This window comes from Marmota monax, unplaced genomic scaffold, assembly GCF_021218885.2.
Source record: "Marmota monax isolate L192 unplaced genomic scaffold, Marmota_monax_Labrador192_F-V1.1 WCK01_AAM20220418_F8-fsc00017, whole genome shotgun sequence".
Taxonomy (NCBI): Eukaryota; Metazoa; Chordata; class Mammalia; order Rodentia; family Sciuridae; genus Marmota; species Marmota monax.
Genome location: NW_026695241.1, coordinates 23642456 through 23666928, shown reverse-complemented (window position 1 = coordinate 23666928; position 24473 = coordinate 23642456). Strand labels below are relative to the sequence as shown.

The 24473-nt window shown below is 35.6% G+C and overlaps 1 protein-coding gene across 6 annotated transcripts in view; it reads left to right on the top strand.

Annotated features, from left to right (window-relative positions):
* Positions 1–23319, top strand: part of Pcnx1 (pecanex 1) — a 154478-nt gene extending 131159 nt beyond the window's left edge. For all 6 annotated transcript variants that reach the window (XM_046440992.2, XM_046440991.2, XM_046440989.2 and 3 more), the window contains 10 exons: positions 1230–1483; positions 3702–3932; positions 6221–6321; positions 7217–7367; positions 9839–10069; positions 10959–11233; positions 13278–13483; positions 16358–16800; positions 17190–17330; positions 17524–23319. In XM_046440992.2, the coding sequence (XP_046296948.1) occupies positions 1230–1483; positions 3702–3932; positions 6221–6321; positions 7217–7367; positions 9839–10069; positions 10959–11233; positions 13278–13483; positions 16358–16800; positions 17190–17330; positions 17524–17664 (2174 nt within the window). In that variant the 3' untranslated portion in view covers positions 17665–23319. The remainder of the gene's footprint in view (positions 1–1229; positions 1484–3701; positions 3933–6220; positions 6322–7216; positions 7368–9838; positions 10070–10958; positions 11234–13277; positions 13484–16357; positions 16801–17189; positions 17331–17523) is intronic.
* Positions 23320–24473: the final 1154 nt, after the last annotated feature.

Sequence of the window (24473 nt, the reverse complement as noted above, 5' to 3'; positions counted from 1 at the left end):
ACCTGCTTGGTGTATATATATTCAGTAGGATTTGTTTTAAATATAGTCTAACTTAGATATGTGCTACATGCGATTAAGTGTAATCATTTTGTAGTCTTTACATAATGTAAGAAACATACAGATTAAATGGAAGCAAGACTGCAGAATAAAATAAAAATGAACATTAATGGATTGGTGATATTTTGCTGATGCTAGATTGCTGTGTCTAATTGTGTACTTAGTCTGTTTTTGTATTAGTACTTTTGTATTGGTACATTTGAATGATTATTTGACAAGTATCTCGTATAAAAAATTGTAACTTCAAAGATGTATTTGCTAGTACAGAATAATCAGAACTCACGCCTAATAGAAATTATATCAGCAGGTAAGCCTCAAATGCTGACTGTGTAATCTTATCAATTATTGTTATAATTGGGAACTGAAAAAAATTAATTTTACTTAACGCTAAATTGTAATATACTAGTATAAGTTATAGAGCCAAATAACTTGGATACATATAGTATTTCTGCTTGAAGTATGGATGATTCCAAATGGAGCTCAGATTCTTCTGAGTTCTGCATGTCTAGCTAGCTATATTCCTGAACCTGGGTTGATTCAGTTTTTTTTCCCATTGGGTTTTAGTTTTGTCTTATATTTTTGCAGTACTGGGAATTGAACCTAGGGGTAGGCATGAGGCATGTAGCACTCTACCACTGAGCTACACCTCACCTCACTTCAACTTGGTGAGAGAAGGTCTTGCTAAGTTGGCAAGGCTGGTCTCAAACTTGTGATCCTTCTGCCTCAGCCTCCCAAGCCACTGGGATGACAGACAGACATTACCACACCCAACTCCTGTGTTCTTTAAGAGATGCACTTTTACTCATTTTGTTTTCATTTGATATGAATGCAGTTGTAAACATATTTGAAAAGGTTGGAAATTCATGAGTCTTAACTAAAGATGTTCCTTTACTGCACAAACTCCCAGCATCTTTAATGTGCTAATGCACATTGTTACTCTACAGGAAGTGAACATATAGTATGCCTCTACAATTTGTACATGAATGTTCTAAAGTAAATCAATTACATACTTTTAGTTGCTATAAAATATAACTCTTTTCTAAATCTCTTGTGTTTTTGAGCCATTAATTTTTCCCAGCCTTTGTTCATCTCTCTCTCTCTCTCTCTCTCTCTCTCTCTCTCTCTCTCTCTCTCTCTCTGTGTGTGTGTGTGTGTTTCTCTCTTTCTTAAAGGTACCTACTGTCAACAACGGGAAGTAGAGGCCATTACTGAAGGTGTAGAAGAAGATGAAGGATTTTGCTGTTGTGAACCTGGCCATATTCCTCATGTACTTTCATTTAATGCTGCTTTTAGCCAACGCTGGCTAGCTTGGGAAGTGATAGTCACTAAGTATATTCTGGAGGGGTATAGCATCACTGATAATAGTGCTGCTTCTATGCTTCAAGTCTTCGATCTTCGGAAAGTACTCACTACTTACTACGTCAAGGTAAGGGTTGGTGCTTAGTTAGATCTTTGGATAACGGAGGCATTTGGGAAACACAAATACAAATTTTAAATTCCTGCTTTGTTTTTAAGTAGTGGTTTAAATTATCTGGTATCCAGAAAAGTCAATAAAGATATGCCTACAAAGGTCTTGATAGTCTTTCTTTTGTGGAACTTACTCCATTTGTTCATTAATGAAAGTAGCTAGTATTTGTAGCTTCTATGTTTTTGGCTCTATGCTAAGGAATATTCACACACAAGCATGCATACACACACGTGTGTGTCTTGCTGTTTGTTTGTTTGTTTGTTTTCACTTTTTTTCCTCCAGTATAGTAATAGAACCCAGGGCTTTCTGCCATTGAGTTATGTTCTCAGTCCCTGCCCCCCCACTTTTTTTTTTTTTTTAATTAGACAGAGTCTCAAGTTGCTGAGTTTGGCCTTGAACTTGTGATCCTTTTGCCTCAACCTCCAGAACTACAGGGATTTCAGGCATATACCATCACCTTCAGTTCTTAATTTTTAAAAGAAGTCCTGCATTCTTATTTTATAGATAAATAACTTAAGGATCAGAAGTTAACTTGTCCAGGATCCTCTAATAGCAAATAAAGTTTGGGATTTAAAATTCAGGCATATCTGACTCTTGCACCTTTGCTGTTAACCACTGCTTTGTACTGCATTCAATAGACTGAATAAAAGTGTTGCAAAGTTCAGGAGGCCCCTAAGGCCATCCTCACTTCTGACAGCAACTTCAATTTCAGAGTCCCCAAGACCATTCTTAGGTTCAGGGAACTGCTAGAAGGATTCATACAACTCAGCAAAGCTGTTTTACTCACATTGTACTCGTGTTATTACAGTGGAAAAATACAAATTAATATCAGTCAAGCACAGTGTCCAGAGATACTATGGTGAGGCACTTCCAGTTGACCTCTCCCAGGGGAGATGTGTAGATGCCTATTTTTCTCAGCACCAAGGGGTGGCAATAATATGAGAGTTCTGGCAAACCATGGAAGCTCTTCTGAGCTTGGGGCCTTGAGTCTTCATTGGAATGCGGTCATGTGGAACTGAGGATCCAAGTTTCTAGGACTTCTGCAGGTCAGCTTCATACTGTGTGGTTCTAGGCCCCCAGCCAAACAGACTCTCACCAGGCAAGATATTTAAGGGCTTAGAGGTTACTTCCCAGGACCTCAAATCAAAGGCTAGACCTCTCTCATTGGGCAAAGCTAATCTTTTACTGAACAAAATATTCTAGTTTTTGTTAAAGGTCTTATGGAAAAATAGCATGGTAGTGGTTTGGGGACTTCTAGGCAAAGCCAGTATTTTTTTAAGAGGGAAGTGTGTGCTAAGCTTTAATAATCCACATTTGAATTTTCTGTATTTTATGCTCTTACCTCTAAGTTGTACCTTATTTATGTTGATTGAGGTGAATCTTGAGCTTACCATTTAATTTTTGGTTCAACCCAACCTCCAGAGGCTAGAGAGATTGAGCTTACAATATTGTGTGTTTGTGGCATTTTCCCTTTATATATATTTACATATACATGTATGTATTTCCGTTGTTTTATGTTTTTAACTGTATTTCTATAACTTCACTAAGAATACCAGATGGTTTTAATAATTTTATGACAAAATTTTCAAACTAAGGGCAGCCAGTAAATTTTCTCTACCTGTCATAAATATCCTAAATTCAAAAGCACTAAAATCAATAAGCTACAAGTTGCCTTGCTGAATTTATAGTTGTGGTTTTACAATATCAAATGTGGGATTTTTTTTCATCATATATATACCTCAGGAAGGCCTGAGGTATATTATGGCATTCTTAAAATGTGTACATGGAGTGTTGAGCTAGAAATAAAATATTTTTGGTTTTAGTATCTGAAGAAACAGTTGAATTTATTACCCTGAAAAATCAAAGTTTATTCAAATTGCATATTTTAATGGCAGCATCTGTATATATTAGCCATAGTAATTACTAATATAATACAAAGAGAGTGAGGGTTTACTTTGTCATTCCATGAGTTGTTGTTTTTTTGTTTTTATGGGGTTTTGTAGTGCTGGGGATTAAACCCAGGTCCTTGTACATGCAAGGCAGGCACTCTCCCAACTGAGCTATATTCCCAGCCCCATTCAGTGAGTTTTTATTTTTAACATACTTTTTAATCAGATTTTTAAAAATGTCTTCAAAGTGCCATTTAATTAAATTTTTCCTGTCTTTTACATGTTAGGGTATAATTTATTATGTTACAACATCCTCTAAGTTAGAGGAGTGGCTAGCTAATGAGACAATGCAGGAAGGACTCCGTCTGTGTGCAGATCGAAATTATGTTGATGTGGACCCCACCTTTAATCCAAACATTGATGAAGATTATGATCATCGGTTGGCAGGCATATCCAGGGAAAGTTTCTGTGTGATTTACCTTAACTGGATAGAGTACTGTTCTTCTCGGAGAGCAAAGGTAAGATTGATTTATTTCATTTGCAACTCTTTGAATCCAGATTTTTCCAGAGGTGGAAAGAATATCTCTGTTAGTTATTAAGAGGTCAGTTTTTCCTGAGCTTCCTCTTTCTGATATTAGAGAACCTGTCAGATCTTTACACTTGGTTCAAACCAACTCTGCCAAACAGGTTAAGAAAAGTGGCCCTTCTCATTTCTTTTGCAGTGTCCTAATCTCACTGTTCAGGTAGCACCCCTTCACTGTGTACATGCACGTGCATATACATAAATTCAAATTTCATGCATTATCCTCCAAAATCTATTCCTTCTTAAGGGCTGTCCACCAAACTTAAGAATAATTAAATATCTTTACCCTAAATACAAAGGCTAGACCAGTGCTGTCTAGAACTTTGAGTGATGATGGAAATGTTTCTGCTATCCAGTATTACATGTGGTTTTAAATACTTTAAATATAATCAAATACAACTAAAGAACTAAACTTTACATTCACTTCATTTTAATTGATCTAAATATAATAACTCACATGGCTAGTGGCTACTGTTTTGGATAGTGTACATCTAGATCAGTGACTTAGGGATGTACATATAATTGTAGAAACAAATGACCTATGGGCCTCACTTGTGAAATTTTGATTCATTAAGTCCAGACCAGGATTATAAACTCTTGAGTCACCTGGGTGATTTTAATTCAGGTGTTTCCATCTACACATTTGAACAGCCCATTTTATCCTAAAGGTAAGATACTTTACAGAGTTTAGCAGCAACCTCTTCCTTCTGGTCTTAGGGCACTCATAGCAGCATCACATCCCTGGTCAAACTGCATATAACAGAACCACAGTGTCAAGGCCTGTGATTCCAAATCTAATTCCTACCACCACTATTGCTTTAGAAGCAAAAGCCTTGTGTAAATCACCAGCAGCCTATTTAACTTTATAACATGGAGCATAGTAAATACCTTGACAACCAGTTCCTTTATTGTGATCTGGGATGTGTACACTGGCCATCTTAAGATTTAGCACCTTGTTTTAGTCCTTAGTTTCTGACTTCTAGATACCCCATCAATCAGCACCTTTTTTTTTTTTCTTTATTTCTTTCTTTTGTATTGGGGAGTGAACCCAGTGATGCTTAACTCCTGAGCTATATGCTTAGCCCCTTTTAAAAAATATTTTATATTAAGACACGATCTTGCTAAGTTGCTGAGGCTGTCTTTGAATTCGTGATCCTCCTGCCTCAGTCTCCTGAGCTGCTGGGATTACAGGTGTGTACCACCATGTCCAGCAATATCTTTTTTCTTTATCCCCAGAAAGAATGGGAGCATCCTCATATTTCCTGTCTGAGCAGTAGTCTTTGAACTTTTATGCTAGATGTACAACATAAAATTACCAGAATGACATGTTTTTAAAGAAGGAATAATGACTAGGATAAAATAACCTCATAAGAGGCTCAAAAACATTAGTAGATAACACTGGAAATGGAGGACCTCAAAGTTTAACCCTTTTTCCAGGTGTCTTAACAAATAATTTTATTTTTTATACATGAAATATACCTATGAGGTTTTGCATATTCTTCTCAAATCTCTGGATTTACTTTGTAGCAGAACTATAGAGAGTAGTCATATTTTAATATCCATTCTCTGGCTGTCTACTCATTCAGAAATAGGCTGCATCCTACTTACTTAAGGATCCTTCTCTTAAAGATAATTACTGAGATCATGGACATAGCTTGTGAAAGTCTTTCTGATTGCTAATATAGCACATATTCAAAAAGTGTATCTGAAAATGTGGATATTCCCAGTTTCTTCAAAGAGCTTATTACCAGATAAGCTAGGCTAATCTCATTGCAATCCCTTTAGGAAAATTATTAGTAGTTTTTTTTTTTTTTTCCCAGCTGTGTGCTCTTCGTTTTCTGCTCTAGTTTTTCTTTTTAAGTTTTCTAGTTTTTCTTTAAGTGAGATTATCCCCAGCTCCTTAAGATCATGCATTCTGTTCTCTGAATCACCATTCCCAGTAACCTCTTCCTGGGGAAGCTCAGTACGCCATAGATTGACTGACTTCAAGCTCTCAGACCTGTGCTGGAATAGTAAGAAGCTGTCTTCATATTCTTCTCCCACAGTTTCCTTCCAAGGCAGTGTTCTAACTTGCATATTATACGGAAATTAAAAAATCATTTTTTCTTCTCTAATTGTGTAGTAGTTGAGTTCTTTCTCCTTTCTGCAGTTTATTAGATATCTTCTGATTTGTTAAATACTTTTTATACCTTTCTGATAACTAATGTTCTTTGGTTTTTAAAGCCTCTAGATGTGGACAAAGATTCATCACTGGTGACTCTCTGTTATGGACTCTGTGTTCTAGGACGGAGAGCTTTGGGAACTGCATCCCATCATATGTCCAGGTAAAGCAGGCATTTCTGTTTTCAAGAAGATATGAGAAGCTATATCTGAAATAATTTTTGTGGAAGCAGTCATTTTATGCTACTTTATTCCAAGTCTCCTTTGATTTTATATTTTTGTAGGTCTTTTTGCTGAACACTAATGAATACTATTATATATGTGGTTAACAAAACTGGCTTTTAAAATTCACATATGAACAACTATTTGTAATGATAATTTAATGGATTTAAGGCATTTTAAAATATAATCACCCTATAAAGTTGACTTGGGTGGAGTTCCATTTACATCTACTTTTTTAATATATTTTTTTAATTGTAGGTTGACACAATACTTTTATTTATTTACTTTTTTTTTTAATATGTGGTACTGAGGATCGAACCACTTGCCAGGCAAGCACTCTACCACTGAGCCACAACCCCAGCCCCTACATCTATTTTTCTAATAAATTCATCTACTGTATTTTTTTTTTTTCATTTTTTCTTGCAGTCCTTGTCCAAAGCATTTATATTTTAAACATAATTATATATTAGATGTGGGGACTCTAAATATAAACTAGATTTATTAATATATACATCCAAATGAATTAGAATTAAGAAATATGCCTATTTTAATTTTTTTCTGTAATTACATGTTTATATTAGACTCTTATTAATTTATTTTAATTTATAAGTTCTTTATCTGTTGTTTATTTTTATGGACTCACTATTAAAGTGCTTTGTGTACAAGGGTCCCAGATAAAACTGACCCCATCTGTTTTGATTGTGATTTAGGAGTTCTGACTTTAGTTCTGTATTTTTAAAACACTCCCAGATGATTCTGATACACAACCAGATGTAAGCATCAGTGTCTTGGAGACCTTTGTCAAAATATATCAACTTTTATTTCTAATCTTAACAGTAATTTAGAGTCATTCCTCTATGGATTGCATGCCCTATTTAAAGGAGATTTCCGTATTTCTTCAATTCGAGATGAATGGATCTTTGCTGACATGGAATTACTAAGAAAAGTAGTAGTCCCTGGAATCCGTATGTCCATTAAACTTCATCAGGTAAAAAAATGAATATTTTTTTTAATTCATCATAGGGTTTACTAGAGCTTCTTCATTTGACTTCTACATTATACATTTAGGAACATCTTGAGATGTTCTTAATTCTCAAAAAAACGTGATTTGTGGCAAGACATTTAATCTTAAAGAGTCCTGAACCTGTGTTTCTAAATGTATATAGTAAAATTGAATATTAATATTAGAGAGTGACCAATTTGACATGAAGAAAAATTTAAGCAATGACAAGCTGAAGCCTTTGAGCCTTATAATATTTATTTTGCCTTCAAATGATTATGATTTAGGTCTCCTCCTGAGTGAATATCCACCCATTCCAAATGTAGTGTGGTAATACTTCAGTGTTATAAGTGCTGTTACTGAGCTAAGTTTCACTTACAGTGTTACATAGAATAATAGTGGTTAGGACAAATGTAGCCTTAATAAATTAATTCTACTAGGCTATTAAAATTAAATTGAGGTCCCACAATGCATTTCCAAGTTCCTAGATCATTCAAAAAAATATTGTGAAATTATACACTGGCACTTGTTCCTCCTCATTTCACTTGCCTATAGTTATCAGATCTGATGGTAGAGACCAGATGGTAAATACATCTGCTCTGCTCAAATCTGATTGAATCACACCTCCCCTCCCCCGCGAAGGTGAATTACTCTTCAAATGATTTTACTATTATCATAAATATTGGATTTAAGCTATTATTCCATATTCATTAGGAGCATTACTAACTTAGGATAGGCTGTTTGAAAACCTCTGTGAAAAATGGAATGGAGAAAATCTTCATTTGGAATCTGTGGTCTTTGTTCAGATTAGCTTTAGAGTTTTGAAAGAAAATTCAGTGCATTTAAGAAAAAGATAATGACTTCATGTTAAAATGTTTTTTAAACTTCAGAATTTCTCACATTGTAATCCCAAAGAAAAGAAATATTTGAACAAGATTAAACCTTCTCCATTTTTAGCAAGAGGCTAATGATTTACAACTTTGTGTCCATTTTATTTAGAATGTGACTATTTTCTAAATCTGGACTTTTATTTTTCATTCAAATAATTGTATTAATGCTTCTGTGCAAAGATGGCATTCCTTCCTTAATGCAACTGTTTGCTACAAGAAAGTACAGAATATGACATCTCTGCTGGCAGGGGAAGTGCAAACTCAGTGTTTAATAGAAAGGAGAGTTACGTGATGTTCAGAAGTCCAAGGCTGCTGATTAGTTTGTTAGATTATGAAGGTTGTCTTAGATCAGCTTCTTTAGAAGCAGAGTCAGGGTCCAGGATTCTTAATGCAAGAGATTTAGGGCATGCACTCAAGAGAATATTGTAAGGAAGTTTTAGTACCACTGTTGAAGTTCTGGCACTGCACTTTATGAACTTTTGAAACTTAGGAAGCAGCTCAGCTCCTTTGAGCTTCAGTTTGAGACATGTAAAATCCAGGTATTATCTCAACCTCCTTTATAGAGTTGTAAGAGTCAAATGGAATATGATGTATTGGAGATGTTTTATATAACAAAGTGTGATTCACATGTACAGTATTATTTTCATGTTCTGGGGTGGCCCAGACTTAGGGGCTGCACCCTCACTCTTCTTTTCTTCAGGAAACACATTCTTCAGTCACTGAGTTTGAGTACCAATGAGTTACTTATCTGGATGTAGAAAATTTTCAGCCTCCTAACTATAAATATGAAGGCAGCCAATACAATATTTGCATTTCCTTAATATCATATCATTTCAGAAATTCAGATTTGTGTTATGATTATTTTCTGGATTTGTCCTGTAATCCCTATTAATTTGTAGGTTTGTAAAAGGGAGATGCATTTCATATACTTCTGTGTTTCATTTATGCTGCCTGCCACAGAATCTTGCATAGGGTAGATATTGAATACTTACCAAGTGAATGTGTAGTTATTAAGACCAAGAAGCTTCTCAGGGAAAACTTTACTAGCTTCTCTAGGACCAGAACACTTAATCTGTGCACAAAGCTCAGATCTTTGAGCTGTATCTTAACTACAGAGGGACAAGATAAAATGGGATATTAGAACTATCCAGGGATGTTGCTTTATGTGAAGATTACCTAGTTTTAAAAAGAACATGATATAGAGACCTCTTCTAGATCTTCCTTTAACTGATAACAGCAGTGAAACAATCCTGTTGGAAAACAATATATATTACTGAAGTATGAAAAAGCAACTTGAAAGAGAAAAAGATGATATATAAAGATTAGAAATTATATTTAGATGTAGAAGAAAGCGTTGGATTGAGGAATTAACAATAAAGCAGTATAGCAGTAATGAACTAATTCTTTACCTGGTTATAATTAAGAATCTATAATTTATCTCTAATAATATTGTTTGATAAAAAATATTTGTATTAACCCAGTTTATAAGAATTTTCACTTAGTAATTATATAATTCATCTTGGAAGTCATTTTCTAAGAACCGTATGTTTTGTATTTCTGTGTGCTTAGGATCATTTCACTTCTCCAGATGAGTATGATGACCCTACTGTGCTCTATGAGGCCATTGTATCTCATGAAAAGAACCTCGTGATAGCCCATGAAGGGGATCCTGCGTGGCGGAGCGCAGTTCTTGCCAACTCTCCTTCCTTGCTTGCTTTGCGGCATGTCATGGATGATGGCACCAATGAATATAAAATCATCATGCTCAATAGGCGCTACCTAAGCTTTAGGGTCATTAAAGTAAGTTTCGAGTCACTGATTGAATTTTAAAAAAAAAACAAAAAACACAAATGGATAACTTGAACCCAACTTTTAAGATGCGAGTGGGATTTTTATATATATGTGTATATAAATTTGGCATACTGTGTTAGCACTTACTATTTATGAGTACTTAATTTAACTTTTCTTGTCAATAACTTTCTCTGTCCTAAAATTTTTCTTTTGCATTGTAAAGCCTTAGAATTTTTCCTATTTCAGTGTTGATAGTCTTATATTCATTATACGGCAGGTCTTTTTATCTTTTATATATCGATCTGGGCAGCATCTCTTAATAAGTCTGCACCATATTATTAATTTCAGTTCCTAGATTACAAAATTATTGTATAGCTAAATAGTGATTAGAAGCTAACTGTAAATGGTTCACTCTTTTTCCGTGTGTGTGTGTGTGTGTTTGTGTGTTTGTTTAGACATCTCAGGGCTATAGGAGGAGCCTTACTTTCTGACATTTTGGTAGTTTGGAACGATTAATTTTTATCTGTATCATTTAATCAATACTCTAATATCATGAACACCCTTTCAACTTGAAATGTGTGTTACCTTTCGTTTCTATCAAAGATACATTTTATGTTCACTAAATTCAGTCTTTCACCAATTAAAAAGAAATTAAATGAACATTTTATTTGATAACATCTGTGAGACAGAAAAAGTGCTCTGTAGGTGCTTTTTATTAACAATCTATTAATAACAAAAGAAAACTGGTTAATTTCTATTCAAATGTGATCTACTCGTGTTTGTTTCAGACTTTTCATAGCAGGTTGGCATTCTCTCTTTTGTATCCCTCCCATTTCTGCTGTTTGTCTGAATCGTATTCTTGGCGCCCCTAACTTGATCCACATGTTCTGGTTTCCAGGTGAACAAGGAGTGTGTCCGAGGTCTTTGGGCTGGGCAACAGCAGGAGCTTGTTTTTCTGCGCAATCGTAACCCAGAGAGAGGTAGCATCCAGAATGCAAAGCAAGCTCTACGAAACATGATAAACTCATCTTGTGACCAACCTATTGGCTACCCAATCTTTGTCTCACCCCTGACAACTTCTTACTCTGATAGCCATGAACAGCTTAAAGAAATTCTTGGGGGACCTATCAGCTTGGGAAATATCAGAAACTTCGTAGTGTCAACCTGGCATAGGTAAGCCATGGGGTTGTATTTTTCTGTGGTGGTATATCCTGACCCTCATTATCTAGACAATGTACATTTGCTTTACTTGGGAAGTTTGTAGAAAAAAAAAATGTAGATGCCTTGGCACAATGTAATTCTATTATATGTAAAGTTTAGGAAGTTTAGAATTATTCAGCACTTTTATCTTCAAAATCTTATTAGATAAATCTAATATGTAACTGGTTAAGAATCGCTGATCTAGTGTTTGAACCTTGAATGATCCTTTAATTTTTTTTTTTTTTTTAATTCTGTTGCCACTAATCAGACAGCAGACAGGACAAATTAAAAGAAAACACTGAAGAAACTTGCAAGTTGACTGCTTTGTTATCACTCTATTCTTGCAGTAGGGGGAGCACTCTTTACAAGTTGAAACTCAGTGGTCATGAGATGCAGAAAATCTGCTGCTTTTTTAACAATCCAGTCATTGCCGGAATCTCAGTTTTCTAGTGTGCTCAAGAGTGCATGTGAATTTTCTCTCTGCCCTTTGAGTAGTAAATTATACTATACGGTATAGGTGCATCGTAGTTTGGTGGATGGTAAAGATATGCTGCAGAACATTGTTTTCAGTTTCTCAACAATTGTTCATATTCTTAATATCAGAGTTTAAGGAAAACAGGATCTGGTGGTTAGATCAGGAAACTCTTAAATGAATTTTTAAAAATTTTCCAGGAAGTACCCAGTGCTCAAAGAGCAAAGTTCTGCCATTTTAACATTGGTCCCTGTCCAAACAGAAGACGGAACATAGAAATCCAGGATAGTGTTCAAAGAAATTTTCTCTTTAAAAATTGCCTGTTGTGCTGGAATTAATCTTGAAGAAGTTAAGCTCTTTCCCCCTAAGAGCAATACCACAGAGACAGTGTCACTAGCTGTTCTGATCTACCCAGGACTGAGAGCTTTCTGGGAATGCAGAACTTTCACTGCCAGTAAGAGACAATCATGGCCAACCAAGACATTTAAACATCAAAACAAAACAAAAAAAGGAAAAATGGTTACAGCGTCTTTCTTGAAGTATGCTACAGTAGCAGGTTTTCAGGGGTTGCACACTTCAGGGATCAGTGAACAGACACTGCCAAGAGTTCTGTTTGCAGCTAGGTGTGGTGGTGAATACCTGTAATCCCAGAAGCTCAGGAAGCTGAGGCAGGAGTATCCCGAGTTCAAAGCCATCCTCAGCGGAAGCAAGGGGCTAAGCAACTCAGTGAGACCCTGTTTCTAAATAAAATACAAAATAGGGCTGGGGATGCAGCTTAGTGGTCAAGTGCCCTGAGATCAAACCCTGGTACCCGCCCCCCCCCTAAAAAAAAAAAGCTATTTCTAGCTAAGATTCTTTTTTTTTTTTTTTTTTTTGGTACCAGGGATTGAATTCAGGGGACACTTGACCACTAAGCCATATCCTTAGCCCTATTTTGTATTTTATTTAGAGACAGGGTCTCTCTGAGTTGCTTAGTGCCTTGCTGTTGCTGAGGCTGGCTTTGAACTCCCGAGCCGCTGGGATTACAGCATGCACTACTGTGCCCGAATCTAGTTAAGGTCTTAATGGTGCAACTGTGTCTTATACAGTTCTTCATTATGGTTAGCAAAGATGATAAAGGATATAAAAATGAAGAAGACTGGAAAGATTTGAGGCATTGAGCAGAAGAGGGATAGAGTACTTAAGCCACTCTTAGAAAACAGATTTTTATTCCTATTATTGCTTACATCATAGACTTTTAAAGGTGGGTTAGACAAGATGATGCACGCTGTAAAGCCAGTCACTCTGGAGACAGAGGTAGAAGCAACCCAAGTTTCAGGTGAGCCTGGGCACTTAGTGAGACCCTGTCTCAAAATAAAATAAACAGAGCTGGGGGTATAGCTCAGTAGTGCAGAGCTTTTCTAGCATGCATAAGACCCTGGTTTCAGTACCCAGTAATGTCAAAAAAAAGACTTTGAAGGCTCAGAATACCTGGAAAAATAATAATGAATTTATATTTTGAAGTAATCTTGGGATAATGCTTCCTACTCTGGTATTTTATCCTAGACTAAGGAAAGGTTGTGGAGCCGGATGTAACAGTGGTGGCAATATTGAAGATTCTGATACTGGAGGTGGAACTTCCTGTGTTGGTAACAATGCAACAACTGCCAGTGATCCCCACAGCAATATGTCCCAAGGAAGCTCTGGAAATCCCGGGCAGGGATCAGGAACTGGACTTTATCCACCTGCTACATCTTACCCTCCAACTCTAGGTAATATGAGGAAAGTTTTTGTGTAATATGAACCTTTTAGCCACGGGGGCCAGTTAATGTGTGTAGAAAGAGGAATTATCTACTTGGAAATAGATCAGTAGATCTATTGCTTGACACTCAACTGTACATTAGCCCAGGTTTATATTAATAATTTATATATGTAAAATCTTGACATATAAATATATATTTACTTTATTTGATATAAACATTTTATTAATGGTATCAAAGATTCTTTAAAGTGCCATTTTAAAGACTAATATAATATTTTATTTAACATCTATTGAACAGCAACTTTTTTTTTTTCTGTAATACTCTTTGCATATAAAGCTTTATAATCACTATTTTCTTAGGTAGGATATTTTAAAAATGAAATCACTAGGACAGAACTTTTGAGAAAGATTCTTGATACCTAATGCCAAAAGTCTTTCCAGAAAACTTTCTCACTGGTTGGTATACTCAGCAGTTGTGAAGCAATGCCAAGTCATCGAGTCATCATCCTCCCTGCTTGTGTATCATCATGTTTTCCTCTCTGCTCCCTATTTGCAAAGGTGGGGGCAGGGTTGTCTTTGATTTTATTGTTTTAATTTGCATTGCTCTAATATCCAAAATTGGGAACTTTTAAATGATGTGTTATTTCTTTTTCTTATTTTTCTACCTGGTTATCTTGTTTTGTTATTCTATATTTTGTATACTCTGTATTTGAACTCTTCATTAATTTTCTGTACTGAAGAAATATCTCTTCCCTTGGCTTTTCATTTTCTTCTTATGACGAGTGGCTTGTGTTTGGTGCGATGACACACACCTGTAAATCCCAGTAGCTCAGGATGCTGAGGCAGGAGGATCGTGAGTTCAGATCTAGCCTCAGCATCTTAGAGAAGCCTTAAGCAACTTAGCAAGACCCTGTCTCTGAATTAAAAATAAAAAGGGATGGGTATCCCCTAGCACCAAAAAGAAAAAAGAAAGTTTTTAATTTTATTTATTTTGTTTTTTCTTTTTCATTGGTGCATCATAATTACACATAATAGTGGAATTCGTTTTTACATATTTGCTCATGCACATATATGAACGATATAATTGTGTAGATTAAGTTTCTCAGTACCTCCCCTCTACCTTCCTCTTAGTCCTCGACTCTACTGGTCTCTCGTCTATTTTCATGAGATTCCCCACCTTTCACCCCTTTTTTTCCCTCTCTAGCTTCCACATATGAGGAAAGATACACAACCCTTGACTTCTGAGTTTAATTTACTTCACTTAATATAAGAAGTTTTTAATTTCAGTGTAGAGTGATCCACTAATCTTTCCCCTTATAATTAGTACTTTTTGTATCCTGTGTAAGAAAAATTTCCCTAGCCCAAGACTTTTACTAAGTCACCTTTGACAGGAGCCCTGCCATCTACCTGGTGTGCACTAGGAATCAGGCTTCTGTTGTTTCTGTGTACCTGGGCAGTTGAGTCAGCACTGTCCTTTCCTCCTACTGCTTTGCATGGATCAGATAAAATTTTAAAACTTTTACTAAATTTTTTTAAAAAAATATATAATTGGATTAGAATTAAGACTCTTCAGTATATATATATATATATATATATATATATATATATATATATATATATATATATATAATCAACAAAATAGGATTGGGGATGTGTCTTAGTGGTCAAATGCCCTTGAGTTCAATCCCTGTTCTTTTTTCCCTCAGAGTGAAAACTAGAAACTTTTTTAACTTTTATTTTATTTATTTGTTTTTATGTGGTGCTGAGGATCGAACCCAGGGCCTCACATGCGTTAGGCAAGTGCTCTACCACTGAGCCACAACCCCAGCCCCGAAAATTAGAAACTTTTAATGTGCTTCTTTAAATGTGCCTTTTACTTTTAACATTGATTATTAGCTCTTTTTATTTTCAGGTATAAAGTACCCATAGCTAAGTTTTGAGTATAACTAATGATTATTTCCTAATACTCTTCACATTACTCTTATGAGTCAGGAAAAAGACAAGTCTGAAGAACCATGTCAAGCCACTTGAGAAAGGATATGGAAAAGCCTGCTATTCACTGTCACTGATAATTTGTATTCAGTGGTAATCCCTTAATCAGGGTAGGATTCACTTCTCTCTAGAGGCAGTTGCTTGTTGGAATAGAAGAAAGGACATTAATATACTTGGAGAAATAGTATCTATAGAGCTTGCCACATGCCAGGTCCTTCATAAGCATTTGTCTTTTTCTAATCACCAAAAAGATTATATATATTTGTGGTACATAATGTGATGCTTTGATATGTGAATACATTTGTGAAATGATTGAATCAAGCTAGTTAACATACCCATCACCTCATACTAACCATTTTTTTGTGGTAAGAACATTTTAGATGTGCTCATTCAGCAATTTTCAAGCAGATAGCACATTATTACTAACTGTCGTCACCATGCTGTGCACATCTCCAGATCTACTAAAACTGTTTAACTGAAACTTTGTACTCTTTGACCAGCATCTCCCCATTTCTTCTCTCCCTTCCCCTGGCAACAACTATTCTGTTCTCTGTTTCTGAGTTTGACTTTTTTAGATTCCACTTATACATACAAGTGAGATTATGCAGTTTTTTAATATATATTTCTGACTGTCTTGTTTCTGTGAAATATTTTATTTCTGATGTATTAAGGAAATATTCTTAAGAAATATTTCTGTGAAAGATAGTTTAGGATTTATCCCAACCCTGACATTTGCTGTAAGTTATTTATGTCTCTCTTTCTGGTAACTAAAAAGTTTTTACCAAGTAAATTTACCAAGTAATGAGGGAGAAAGTCTTGGAAACTGCAGCATGAAAGCACCTTGTATTACTTCTTGCACTTCCAGTGAGGGTTGTCCTTGTTGTTCCCGCAGGCACTAGCCACAGTGCTCACTCTGTGCAGTCGAGCCTTGTCAGACAGTCCCCTGCTCGGGCCTCTGTAGCCAGCCAGTCTTCCTATTGCTACAGCAGCCGGCATTCATCTCTCAGGATGTCCACCACAGGATTTGTGCCTTGTCGGCGCTCTTCCACCAGCCAGATATCACTTCGAAACTTGCCATCATCCATCCAGTCCCGCCTATCTATGGTGAACCAGATGGAGCCCTCCGGTCAGAGTGGGATGGCTTGTGTACAGCATGGCCTTCCTTCTTCAAGCAGCTCCAGCCAAAGCATCCCCGCCTGCAAACACCACACCCTCGTGGGCTTTCTTGGGACAGAGGGGAGTCAGAGCAGTGCCACGGATGCCCAGCCAGGCAACACCTTAAGTCCTGCAAATAATTCACATGCCAAGAAAGGGGAAGTGATTTACAGAGTCCAAGTGAGTAAGCCCAGAGGTCTTCCTTTCTGTTGCTCTTTTTGTTTTTATGTCTTATTTGTTGAGTGAAGAACTCTCATAAAAATATATCTTCTAGAGTATTTAGTCAGAAGATTAAAGCACTGTTGAATGAATGTTGAAAAAAAAGTTTCTACCAACTTAAAAATGAATATCAAGCAGTTGCAATATTTGTTCCCCATTCAGCATTGACCCAGCCACTGCAGTAGGCTGAAAAGAATTGGGGATGTGGTTTTTTAGAAATTTTTTCCACTGTAATGAGCCAGAGAACTTGAAATATACAGAGTCCCCTAAAAGAAATTTTATTTGGAATTGGAGTATTTTTCATCAAGAGAAAATGAATTGTAAATGATCCTTGTTTATTTAAAATATAGATTGTGGATCCCACCCAAATTCTGGAAGGGATCAACCTGTCAAAAAGGAAAGAGCTACAGTGGCCTGATGAGGGAATTCGATTAAAAGCTGGGAGAAACAGCTGGAAAGACTGGAGTCCTCAGGAGGGCATGGAAGGCCATGTAAGTCTTCTTTTGAAGATGCCTGGTTCTCCAGCATTTTTTTTTGTAGTGCGACTTGTATGCATGGTTTGGACTGGCTTATGTCTTTGAGCTTGATTCTCAACAAAATGTTCTCTCTGCTCCCAAAGGAAAGAGTAGGTGAGTACATTCAGCAACTCCACCACTGACTGTTTCTTTTGTTCTGAGTCTTTAGGTGATTCACCGATGGGCGCCTTGCAGTAGAGACCCAGGTACGAGATCCCACATCGACAAGGCAGTGCTTCTGGTCCAGATTGATGATAAATACGTGACTGTGATTGAAACTGGGGTACTAGAACTTGGGGCTGAAGTGTGAGCTTGTGTTTTGTAGCCAAATTTCTTTTCCCTCTCACTTCCAAAACCTTGGAAAAAGAGGAGCTTCCAGAAGATGCCCACAGGATCACTTTGATCTTATATGGGAGAGACTGGTGAATAGTGGCGTGGTTCAGCACCTCCCCCTTCACCCTGGCTCTTGTCATTGTCTCCATTCCCAAATAAAGCTGAAATATTTTTTTAAGTTAACCACAAGAAAACATTTTGCATGGAGGATAAAGTTCTGTTAAAATACATCTTTAAAAAGTTTTTCCTATGCATTGCCTATGCTTTAAATCAACAAACTCTTAATTTCTAAACTATGATTTCATATTTTTCTAATTTCTTTGCCAAAAAGAATTGCCATGTGTTGTTATGGAACACAAAATCCATTGACCTTGATTTTCACAAAAGACCCTTGTGGAAGCGTTCGGTTTGACACTTAGCAGTATAAAAATTAAATGTACAGTGTGAGAGACGATGAACAGACATAGATTTATCTTCTTATTCCTCGAGCGCTAAAAACTTTAATTAAAGAAAACTGCACTAATTTTTTACAACAATGCACTAAATTCTGAGATTTCTCAGAACATTTATTTATATATATAAAATAAAATACCATTATTTAAATTGCCTTTGGGATTAACCCTTCCTTTCCTGATAAACATAGTTGGCAGGAACTGTGCTGCTCATTTTTCTGTTGGTAGTCTGTATACTTCATGCCAGTATGTTGGATGTGTTCTCTAAGATGAATACAAAATCTCAAGATACATATAGCTTCATCTTGACACTTCCTGGAGCTAGTGATCAGTGGATCGGTCATGTGAACACTACTGCCAGCTACTGTGTCCACATCTTGGATGAGGCCCTTGAAGTATGTGCTCACCCAACTCCCTGCTCAGGGCATGCTTTGCCCAGGTCAGTTCTGGGAAGAAAATGCTTTTGCTTTTCAAAGAAGAAGATGAATGTCCAGGAATTCAAAGAAAGAACTGATTGCCTTTTCTTTTAAGAGTCCCTAGCTCTTGAAGTTATTCACGTGAAGTTCAGTTTCTCAAGTAAAATTTTTTTTCAAACAAAATTCTCCAAATGGTGCAGTTCTTATTGTTGTATCCCTCTTTAATAACTTTGCTTTTAATTTCCCCCTCTTCTTTTTCTATTACTTGAATTTTATTTCCTATAACTTATATTGTATGCTTGTAATTTGAAATATTTATAACTGTGAAATTGACTTAATTCATATGTTGTCTCATAAATTATATCGGTTTTTAAAGTATGTATTCAGGGAAATATATAACTCAGATTTACAATTGGGCTATGTGGGACAGCAACTTAGATTTAATTTGCAACTTTCAATGTTTTTTAAATTAAAAATTCCCTTCAATTTGAAACTCCAAAGAAAATTGTACATCTCCTCTGAGCATTTGGGAGCAGCCATCTTTCTACCCATTGGGAATAGACAGTTTAAAAAAAAAAAAAGTAAAATTAACTTTGGTACATTTTATTTAATTCAGTATGCCCAGGTTATTAGCATTTCAACCTGTGGCATGCACTGACCATATTTCACAATACTCAGTAGCTATGTGCCTAGTGGCTGTTGTGTTGGACCGCACAGGTTTGTAGTATCTTTTGATAAGATGACAGAAGAGAACTGTTTTTCCTACTAGTTCTATTGTGTTGATACCACAGTATAGCATAACATTGCAGTAGAGGAAATGAAAACTAATAGCTGATATAAAGAATCTTGACATTTCCACTCAAAACCTTCTTATTTTCCTTTTTGGTAATTTTAAAATCTCTGGCCATTCAGAACCCAATGTGCCTTGTGTTAACATTTCCATAGACTTCATACTTTGCAAATGTTATTGTCTAAAAATATTTGTCAAATGATTTACTGAAGTTTTACACAAAAGAACCCTTCTAAATTGACCATTGAAAATGTATATTTTCCTGATAGTGTCATTATGTTGTATATTTTGCCTCATTTTGGCAAATCTGTGGTGTAGAATAAGTTCAGTATTTTTTTTCTAAAACTGAATATATGATATATCTAATTTTTAAATCTTCTCAAAGGGATTATGCTCCCTCCTGCTTGCTCCCTCTCTAAAATTAATATGATTTATTCATGGTCATTGCCTAGATAGACAAGTGGACTTTTCAGTCTTAGATGGAAGATAATCCATTTTCCACACAAAGAGGAACAAAATAATCTGAACTTCAGATGATTCCATCAGAAGGGCTAGAATTCTTTTTATTCCTAGCCATCGCCGTTCACCACCACCCCTCCCCTCATTGATACATTAGATACTCTGAAAATTTAGATTTCAAATGCAAAACTGGATTTTGTATGAAACATATTGAGTCTTAATTTGGGATAGCAGTTGGTGGGCATTTTTCTTGAAACAAGTTGGATTTTGTTATAACTCTTTACTAAATTTATATATAAGGAGCCCTAAGAGAAGCCATGTTCTTATATTTTAAATCTAAAATTGATAAAGTCTTTAAAAAATCATAACACTTTTCTAATTACTTCAGGGGAAATAGTAAAAATTGAAGAAAGACTTGTGTCTTAATAATCTGATCTAAATTAATGAAAGTATATATTTCTATATAATAAATTGACTATAAATGTCTTATTCCTGTCCCCTCTTCTTCTAGACAATAGTGAGCTATTGGTTTAAATTCTCTGCTTAAACTTTTTCATTAATGTACAGGGCTTAAACATACATTAGTGTTTTTGATTCGTTATCACCAAAACTTTCAGAGTTTCATAATTTGAAAGCAAAGAGATTAAAACACTAGTGTTTTTTTTAATTTCCTTAGAGTAGAATTGCATGATTGAAGTCTTTGTTTTTTCTTGTTTGATTTTTATCTCCCTTTTGAAAGTATAATACTGGAATGAGTTGTAAGTTGTTGTCTTTTTAAGTTTTTTTCCTCTTATTTAGTGACAAAAAACATTTGTATTACTACAGATTAAGCTTTAGTTTACCTTCCACATTATACCTTGGTGTGAGTTCTTTATACCATTTTCAATATTTGATAAAACTTTAAATGTTGACTTTTTTGCTAAAGAGCTTTAATTTTACCAAGAATCTAGGTTAACATAAGATGTTGATATTTATGGAGTTTGGGAGAGTCCTCATGAGGCTATCTGTGTATTTTTAAGATGAGATTATCTTTTAGGAAATTAGTGAGCAGACTTTTTAAATTTAGTGTTTTGCCTTCTTTGGGCCTACATTACTGGAGGATTACATTCCATTAGATTTGAAATATTTTGAAAAATATTTCAATGATATCTGAAACATTTCTAATCTTGAAACAGAAGATATCAGACAATATTTCTGCTATGAAGGATATATGGAAAATTCTTGGGCACCAAATGTCAGCCAAGGAAAATACAAGTTTTCATATAGGAAACTGTAGCTTATTAAGAAAATGTATTATTCCTTCTGGATTAGTTTATTTTTCCATCTCCTATCAAAATATAAATCGCAGCTTCACATCTAAGTGAGGGTACTCAGCCTGAATAAATCCCACTTTGCTTTAAACAGCGTCCTCCACTTATGCTTAGAAGTTCATCTGCTATATTGAGCTGTTCATCTAGAACTGGGTGTTTTCAAACGTAAGACTTTGTCCAGTATCTAAAATTGTCTTTTAATTTAAGCTAACTTTAAAGCATTCTTAGTCCTAAACAAATATGTGACTTGAGGAAAAAATAGTAGTAGATTTATGTAAGAATTTTTTGACTTTATGTTTACTAGCTACAAAACATAAACTGCTTCCCAGACTATTTATTTATTTATTTTTTTGCATTGCTGGGAATGGAACCCAGGGCCTTGTGCATGCAAGGCAAGCACTCTACCAACTAAAGCTATATCCCGAGCACCCCAGACTATTTTTTAATTTTATTTTTGTTTTAATTATTTTTTATGAATATAAATTAATCCCTTTCTGATATTTCTTAGGTCTTTTTCTGCGGGGGGTACCAGGGATTGAACTCAGGAGCACTCAATCACTGAGCCACATCCCTAGCCCTATTTTGTATTTTATTAGAGACAGGGTATTACTGAGTTTCTTAGTTTCTCTAAATTGCTGAGGCTGGCTTTGAACTCGCGATCCTCCTGCATCTGCCTCCCAAGCTGCTGGGATTATATGTGTGCGCCACCACACCCAGCCTCTTAGTTGTTTTTTAAATTCCTCTGTATTCATTCTCATTTTCTTTTACATTATAGTGTAAAATAATCATATAAAATTACTTTGGACACAGACCCAGTTAATTTTTTTTCTTTTGATATGCTACATATCAAATAAGGCATAAAATATCCCTTTTAATTTTAGACAGTTTTCCTTTAACTCTTAAGATGAGTAGAAAGAATAATGTCAGTCAAGGTACCTAGAACCTGTTAGTGGACTTTGAATTTTCTTTTTCAAATTTATGTGGACACTGAATTTTATTGATCAAGAGAAAAAGGAAAATTAGATACTACCATGTACTTAGCATAAATTTTAATATTACACTGAGTATGTGTAGGGTTTTTTAAATATTTAAAAACTAGCCCCTTTTTTCTTCATTTCTCTTAAGAATAGATTAGTTGATAAACACCCAGGACTTCTTTTAATCTTATTAAATGTTTAGGTAAGAGCTATAATTGGAAAGGGATTATTATAAAATAGATCTGTTAGAATATGAATAGAGTATTAATTTTGCTTGAAACAGAGGTATATTTTCTGCTATGAATCACCTCACCAGTCATCTGTCAAGAATTATGTGTTTAAGAATTTCTCTTTATTGCCTATATGCCACATATTATTTCTGAATTAGGGTATATAACTCATTTGTGAGCTGAATTTCATTACCTGCCGTTTTGTGGAATCAACACTCTGGAGAAACTAGAGCTGATTGTCACTGCAAGGTCACATGACAACTTTGTCCTAAGACTTATACCTATTATATAGGGTCTTACCATTTTCTTACGCCTCAGCTCTGTACCTGACCTTTTATGATTCAGTGGAGCCAAGCTAGAAGCAGCAAAGGTCATGTGACATGTGATGAGGATGAATTCCTGGGTGATGCCTGCAAAGATGAGGTGATGCCCTGGAAGTCAGAATAGAGAGCTGACAGAGAATGAGATGGCTGCTCCAGATGACTCTCGAGTTTAGTGTACTTGTAGTTGAACAAGATTTTTTTATATATGAAGCTTGATTATACAACCAAAATAATGAAAATGGGTGGGGTCATATCTGCTTATGCTTTTTAAAAGCTTATAGTTTAAGTAAAATTAAATTGTAAAAATCAGTTACGTTAACCCTGTACAAGTCTGGCAATGAGCTCTGCATGAGGAAATGAAAGGAGAAATATTAAAAGCTATCCAGGAGAGTAGATATGAGGAAGAAAAATGGGTTTCCCTTTTCTGATCATGGGCTCTGGAAAGTATTCATTGCCTTTACCAGCATTCAGTATAAACCAGAGGTAAGGATATACGTACTTGCGTGTGTCTGTGAGTGTGTGTGTGTGTCTGAGTGTTATTCCAAACAACTTGTAAATACTGTAGTTGTTTAAAATGGAAAATAAAAGTTGAGGGGTTTTTTTGGCAAATATGTTGCATCAAAATACAGTATTGACAGTGGATAAAATACAGGAAATAAACTTTTTTTCATTTTGCCTTCTGTCCATTTTTGTCAAATTAAGAAAAATTAGAGTGTGTTATGTTCTATATGATGTATTCTTAAAACATATACTTGGTTTTGAAGTAATCATTTTAAACAGAAGCTTTGGCCTAAACCACGCAGTTCAGCTCAGTAGATCAGAATACATATCCAGGTTAAAAGAGGATCTCCTTCACTACTCTTGTTTGAAAGGTGGTACTTTACATCTTCTGAATTGATCTGAATGTTGCATGTTAATGATACACTATTAGATGGAACATTAGGATGGCAAAAACATGTTAGTTACTTACTAAATTACATTATGGGAAAAGGAAGGAACATCTGGATTATGGTCATCAAAGGCAGGTGCCAGCTTTTTAGTGTACAAGTGTGTACTCACTCAGTGACTCTGCATATAACACTTAAAGAAGATACAAACCAACAGTGAGACTAGACATACTTTCTTGATTAAGTTACTTATTAAGCCTTTAATGCATAAAGATATTACCTAGTAATTGGACCAGCAGGATACAAATTAGTGCTAACTGCAGTAAAGTTCCAACCCTTTTGCTGTCTCCCCTCTTTATCACAGTGGCATAACTGGAAACATTGCATTATTTAGTTTAAAGGACAGTGCTTCTCTTTAGTGACAGGAAACATGCTGGTTAAGTGAAACACATCTTCAAAGAAAAGATCCAGTGACTCTCACCATGTAAGTGCCTTTTCCCCTGGGTGGGGAAAAACAGCTCCTTGTGATGTGAGGACACAACTGAGTATGGCTTCCTGGTTAAATGGTCAGCATTTACACTAAATGTTCTTCTTCATATGTGCTTATCAAAAAGGCAATTAGGGGGGCTAGGGTTGTGGCTCAGCGGTAGAGTGCTCTCCTCGCACGTGTGCGGCCCTGGGCTCAGTCCTCAGCACCACATAAAAATAAGTAAATAAATAAAATGAAGGTGTTGTGTCCAATTACAACTAAAAAGTAAAAATTAAAAAAATTTTAAAGGCAATTAGGGCAGGGTATGGTGGCACACGCCTGTAATCCCAGTGGCTCGGGAGGCTGAGGCAGGAGGATTATGAGTTCAAAGTCAGCTTAGCAAAAGTGAGGCACTAAGCAACTCAGACCTTGTCTCTAAATAAAGATGGGCTGGAGATGTCACTCAGTGGTCG